This window comes from Bison bison, unplaced genomic scaffold, assembly GCF_000754665.1.
Source record: "Bison bison bison isolate TAMUID 2011002044 unplaced genomic scaffold, Bison_UMD1.0 scf7180017864146, whole genome shotgun sequence".
Lineage (NCBI taxonomy): Eukaryota > Metazoa > Chordata > Mammalia > Artiodactyla > Bovidae > Bison > Bison bison.
Window position 1 is genome coordinate 5,285,429 of NW_011494718.1, and position 6,690 is coordinate 5,292,118.

General features: G+C 41.4%; 1 protein-coding gene across 2 annotated transcripts in view; it reads right to left on the reverse strand.

The window, feature by feature from the left end:
• FAM160A1 (family with sequence similarity 160, member A1) overlaps positions 1 to 6,690 on the reverse strand; it is a 280,052-nt gene that overhangs the window by 87,225 nt on the left and 186,137 nt on the right. For both annotated transcript variants that reach the window (XM_010840751.1, XM_010840750.1), the window contains exons 5-6: positions 3,746 to 3,904; positions 1,533 to 1,619 (exon numbers count right to left, since the gene is read on the reverse strand). In XM_010840751.1, coding sequence (XP_010839053.1) covers positions 1,533 to 1,619; positions 3,746 to 3,904 — 246 coding nt within the window. The remainder of the gene's footprint in view (positions 1 to 1,532; positions 1,620 to 3,745; positions 3,905 to 6,690) is intronic.

Below are 6,690 nucleotides of genomic sequence, written 5' to 3' on the forward strand. Positions count from 1 at the left end.
ATGGGAATACCAGACCACCTGACCTGCCTCTTGAGAAATCTGTATGCAGGTCAGGAAGCAACAGTTAGAACTGGACATGGAACAGCAGACTGGTTCCAAATAGGAAAGGGAGTATGTCAAGGCTGTATATTGTCACCCTGCTTATTTAACTTGTATGCAGAGTACATCATGAGACATGCTGGGCTGGATGAAGCACAAGCTGGAATCAAGATTGCTGGGAGAAATATCAATAACTTCAGATATGCAGATGACACCACCCTTATGGCAGAAAGTGAAGAACTAAAAAGCCTCTTGATGAGGATGAAAGAGGAGAGTAAGAAAGTTGGCTTAAAGCTCAACATTCAGGAAACAAAGATCATGGCATCCAGTCCCATCACTTCATGGCAAATGGATGGAGAAACAATGGAAACAGTGAGAGACTTTTATTTTGGGGGGCTCCAAAATCACTGCAGATGGTGACTGCAGCCATGAAATTAAAAGACACTTACTCCTTGGACGAAAAGCTATGACCAACCTAGATAGCATATTAAAAAGCAAAGACATTACTTTTCTGACAAAGGTCTGTCTAGTCAAAGCTATGGTTTTTCCAGTGGTCAGGTATGGATGTGAGAGTTGGACCATAAAGAAAGTTGAGTACTGAAGAATTGATGCTTTTGAACTGTGGTGTTGGAGAAGACTCTTAAGAGTCACTTGGACTGCAAGGAGATCCAACCAAGGAGATCCATTCTAAAGGAAATCAACCCTGAATATTCATTGGAAGGACAGATGTTAAAGCTGAGACTCCAATACTTTGGCCACCTGATGCAAAGAACCGACTAACTAGAAAAGACCCTGATGCTGGGAAAGATTGAAGGCAGGAGAAGGGGATGACAGAGGATGAGATGGTTGGATGGCATCACCAACTCAATGGACATGAGTTTAGATAAACTCTGGGAGTTGGTGATGGACAGGAAGGCCTGGCATGCTGCAGTCCATGGGATCGCAAAGAGTCGGACACAACTGAGCGACTGAACCTAACTGAACATGGCCCCGCCCATCAGAACAAGACCCAGTTTCCCCCTCTGTCAGTCTCTCCCATCAGGAAGCTTCCATAAGCCTCTTATCCTTATCCATCACAGGGCAGACAGAATGAAAACCACAATCATAGAAAATTAACCAAACTGATCACGTGGACCACAGCCTTGTTGAACTCAATGAAACTATGAGCCATGTTAGCTCAGAGGAGAGCTTAACAGAGAGTTTCAAGTGGCTACTACCTATGAAATCAAGTAGACACAAGAGTCAGTCCAGGTGCCAATGTTCATTTACACCAGCTTACTTGATATTCACAGGGCCCTACTCAAATGGATCCCGTCAGATGTAAGCTGTCACCATCATTAAGATCTGTAATTGACACTGGTAAGGAACATGAATGAAATGAGAAGGAAAATAAAGCAAAGTCACCACCAAGTCAATGATACTGTGTCTTCCTTCCTCGGCTTCTATCAGTTGTACAAGAAACAGACAAGAGATGACATCAGCCAATCACTGACCTTATGGAGAGCTGGAGCCAAGACTGGTACCAAGAATCCGTTGTAAATATAATTGACAAGCTGATTACGAATCAAAGGGTGAGCCACCTAAGAGAGAAACAAACAGTCATGAAAAAGACAATCTTTAGATCTTCTTAAAATCAAACCTGAATTCAAAAAGGAAATCCAAATGTTGGCCATTTATTTCATGGCTAAAGAATAACTGACACTTCAAACCACCATGTAATTCTTCCAGATGGTTTATCCCAGTATAAATAAATAGCCTGGACTTCCAAATTTTAAAACCAGTAATTTTAAATTTCTATTTGGAAAAAAAATGAAAAACATAATAAATAAGACTGAATATGTACATGGGCTCATAAATTAAAGTCAACAAACTGCAATGGATAATTTTTGCTCCATAACTTCATTTATGTCCTATCTCAACTTGCGACTAATTTAAAAAAAATAACTGTCAAAATGGACAATTAAAACCATTCATCTTGTCAGCAGAAAAAAAATTCTCACTTTGAAATGCATTCTCTGATAAAATCATTTATATTGGGGAGGAAGGCATTTAGAAAATCTTTTCATAAAAAACAGATAATGCTAAAAAGCAGAAAACATTATCAGAGATACAACATTTCCTACATTTAACTTTCAAAATATATTTAGTATGGATAAGCCTTACTGACGTCTTTTATAAATACAATCATCCCTGGTATCTGTGGGGAATTGGTTCTGGGATGACCAGCCCCCACTGCCACAGTACCAAAATCTGTGGATGCTTAAGTCTCTTATAAATAAAAATGGCATAGTGTTTTCATATAATCTACATACGTCTTCCCATATAGTATAAATCATCTCTACATTACTTTATAATGCCTGATACAATACAAATAGTAACTACAATATAAATGCTAAGTAAACAGTTGCTGGCATACAGTAAATTCAAGTTTTGCCCTTTGGAACTTTCTGGATTCTTCTGGAAATACTTTCAGATCTGCTGTTGGTGGAATCCACAGCTGTGAAACCTGCAGGTGCAAAGGTCAACTGTAATCTTTTCAGTAGTACCCCCAAACAAAAAATCTTAAAAGTATATGGCTTCAGTCTCAGAATATGATATAAACTATATCTCTGTTCTCAACCATGCCTGTTAGCTTTCTCCTTCTTTAAAAAAATAAAAACAGAGTCAAACAATAAAGTAAAAAGCAATTTCTAGGGAAGTGCGTCTAGATCTTTAAATTACTGATAATCTCACTCTCTGTGTACATTTGAGAAGAAACTAATAGTTCCATCTTTTTTATTTCCACAAACTTCTGCAAGAAAATGTTGACAGACTGTAATATTAAAGGAAAAAATAACTTAAGATGTAATCCATTTATCTTATACATAAATAAAATCTCCTTTGACTTAGCAATAAAAATGAGACGGGAACTGAAGTAATTTACTTGCATTTTCTTCCAGAAGCTATTTTTTCATTTGGTAGATAAACAGATTATAACTAACATTTTTCCCCTTACAATCACCATAAAGAAATTTTATTTCTTAATAAATCTAGTATTAAGGTAATATTTGTCCTATATAGAAATAAAACATTTTTCAATGAAAACCTACTACACCCTTAAGTATATATATGATCTGATTTTTTATTGAAAACAGTAACAAGAAATTTGAAGGTAAAAATCTAATCAAAAAGCCAAATATACTTGAGTTCAGTGGCTGTTTTTCCCCCGAAGCAGACCAATTTCAAAGCAAATTTAATTTGTGTTGCTAAGAAGATGCTTAACGTCTTCTAAATTCAATTGAAATAACAATATCCTTTATGTACTATGCACAATTAAGCAAAATAAAGTGTTTTGCTTTGTAGACTCCCAAGAAGACCTTGAAGTAAAAATGGTATAATTTGGAGTACTTAGAAGCCTAAAAATATCTATTTAATGAGCCCAGCATTGAACTTACTTTTGTTGGTTAAGTGGATAATCAAAACAGAATTAACACTTTTTATAAGGAAGATAAAGAAAATCTACTCATTTTTTTTCTCAATTAAAACTTCCCCTAAACCTATAAACTAACATTTTTACTCATTCCAGGACATTCAATAGGCTTAAAGTAAAGCATCAGTGTTCCGCAAACGTTGACTGCAGTAAGAGAAGGAACGCTGATGTGATCAGCTGACTCAGCATATCGTCCGTGTCCTGAATGGGCCGCGGCAGACCCTTGGCCGCTCTCACCTGGATGACGGCGTTGCAGAACTCCAGCGAGTTCATGAACTGGACGAGCGGCGGGAGCAGGAGCCAGTCGTCCCTCAGGAGGCAGTGCCACCCCTCGCCCTTCTCCTCCAGCTTGGTAGGCAGGGAGGAGTACAGGCCACTGAGCCCCGTCGCAAGCACCTGGTTCAGAAACAAAAGTGCAATCAGTACTTTCCCTGAGCTCTTCACCTGCAACTGTGGCTCCCACTCGATGCCTCGGCCGCTGGCCCAGACTGCACTTGCGCGGGATTCCCGCGTTAGAGGCTGTCAGCCTGGAGGGAACCCGGAAGGTTCCTGGAAGGAGGAGGGAGGAGGAACAGAAGCACCGGGTCCACGGATACTACGGTTGCTGACCTCTTCTGTGTCGGGCCGACGCTGGGCTGGGGTCGGGGGAGGGAGGAAGACAGACGCAAGACGAAGGAAACGTGGTTATGGCCCCCACGTGTGTGCAGGAGAGAAGCGAACTCAGCAACAACGTGTTCTATCACACTGCGCTGAGTGCATACCCAACACGGCCACAGCCCTGTCCATGGGGAGCTCCTGGGACTGAGGCGGCCGGGACAGAAGACGTCACGGGAGAACCACGAGCAGCTGGATGAGAAAGATCCCGGCAGCCGTGTTCAAGGTCATGACTGACACACGCATGTGGACACTTTAGGAGGCACTTTCATCTCATCTCCACAGTCTAGGAGAAACTTAGATGACATGACATTTCAAGCTGAGCTAAAGAGGTCTAAACTGAAGCATCGGCAGTGGGGAGAAAGGAGAAAGGAAGTGCGGGCTCACAGGTTGGGTGGAGGGGAGGGTGCTCTGACTGAAGTACCCCCTAACCCAGTCTTAACCCAAGGTCGAGAGGTCCGCCTCCTCTGCCTGCTCTGTCCCTGTGTGACACTGACAGCGCTCAGGTTCAGTCACTGAGGATCAGGGAGAACTCCAAACTGTTGCGTTTTCCAGCTTGGTCGTTAAGAAAATGCTGATGCCTTAAACAAAGACAGAAATGTAGAAAATGTAGAAAAAACTAGAAGACACTCATTTATGCTGAGTGCCTGCTAGTTTTACCTTGTGGAAAACAGAACCAAGGGAAACAACGGATTTCACGGTACAGGGAAGTGATGCGAGCCAGCACCCTAGGGATGCTGACCAGGCAGATGTGCAAAGGATGGACAGGAAGTACCCAGAACAGAAATAAGGGAGTGACCTGTGAAAGGTGTTGCTCTAGGTAAACCTAAGGTTATAAGGAGATCAAACGGGACAGAAGCATTCAAGAAAACAGCCCCTTCTGAGTTAGGCCCAAAGAAATAGCAAAGTATTCACCAATCCCACAGACTAATAAGAGATGAACAGGCAATTATAGGAGTGTACATACATGCTTAGACTACACCATAGAAAATATGTCACCATGGATCAACCCAGACTTGGGAGTGTTAGGAGCATGAAATGTTCTCAGAAGAAGTGATATCCAAGAGCTGCAGAAGAATGAGTAAGAGCCAGAAAAAGTTCTTATTGAGCTTTATTATTTTAAAAAAAAAAAAAAAAAAAAGCTCTTATATTGTTAGAAGCAAGAATATTTCGAGCAGAGGATGTAAAAAGGATAAAGGAGCAAAAAAAGATGGTACCTTCCAGGAATGAAGAGAAGTGCAATATTACTGGAGTATAGAGTTAGAGATGGAAGGAGCCTGGCGAGGCATGCCTGAATCAGACCCTGTACTGTTCTGCAGGACAGACTGCAGAACTGAAGGGACAAACCAGTGGAGAGCCCAGTAGACAGACCTCTGGAGCCATCTCATGGAGACGAGACCTCAGTTCAGTTCAGTACAGTTCAGTTGCACAGTCGTGTCCTACTCTTTGCAATCCTATGGAATGCAGCACACCAGGCCTCCCTGTCCATCACCAATTCCTGGAGCTTGCTCAAATTCATGCTATTGAGGTGATGATGTCATCCAACCATCTCATCCTCTGTCGTCCCTTTCTCCTCCTGCCTTCAATCTTTCCCAGCATCAGGGTCTTTTCCAATTAGTCAGTTCTTTGCATCAAGTGGCCAAAGTATTGGAGTCTCAGCTTTAACATCTGTCCTTCCAATGAATATTCAGGGTTGATTTCCTTTAGGATGGACTGGTTGGATCTCCTTGCAGTCCAAGTGACTCCTAAGAGTCTTCTCCAACACCACAGTTCAAAAGCATCAATTCTTTGGTACTCGACTTTCTTTATGGTCCAACTCTCACATCTGTACATGACCCTGGAAAAACCATAGCCTTGACCAGACGGACCTTTGTCAGAAAAGTACTGTCTCTGCTTTTTATTCTGCTGTCTAGGTTGGGCATAGCTTTTCTTCCAAGGAGTAAGTGTCTTTTAATTTCATGGCTGCAGTCACCATCTGCAGTGATTTTGGAGCCCAAGAAAAGAAAACCTTTCACTGTTTCCACGTTTCCCCCATCTATTTGCCATGAAGTGATGGGACTGGATGCCATGATCTTAGTTTTTTGAATGTTGAGTTTTAAGTCAACTTTTTCACTCTCCTCTTTCACCCTCATCAAGAGGCTCTTTAGTTCTTCTTTGCTTTCTGCCATAAAGGTGGTGTCATCTGCATATATGAGATTATTACTATTTCTCCTGACAATCCTGATTCCAGCTTGTGCTGCATCCAGTATGGCATTTCGCATGATCTACTTTGCATATAAGTTAAATAAGCAATACTTATTTAATTTATACAATATACACAGACTTGATGTACTCCTTTCCCTATCTGGAACCAGTCTGTTGTTTCATGTCTGGTTCTGACTGTTGCTTCTTGACCTGCATACAGATTTCTCAGGAGGCAGGTAAGGTGGTCTGGTATTGCCATCTCTTTCAGAATTTTCCACAGTTTGTTGTGATCCACACAGTCAAAGGCTTTGGCATAGTCAATAAAACAGAAATAGATGTTTTTC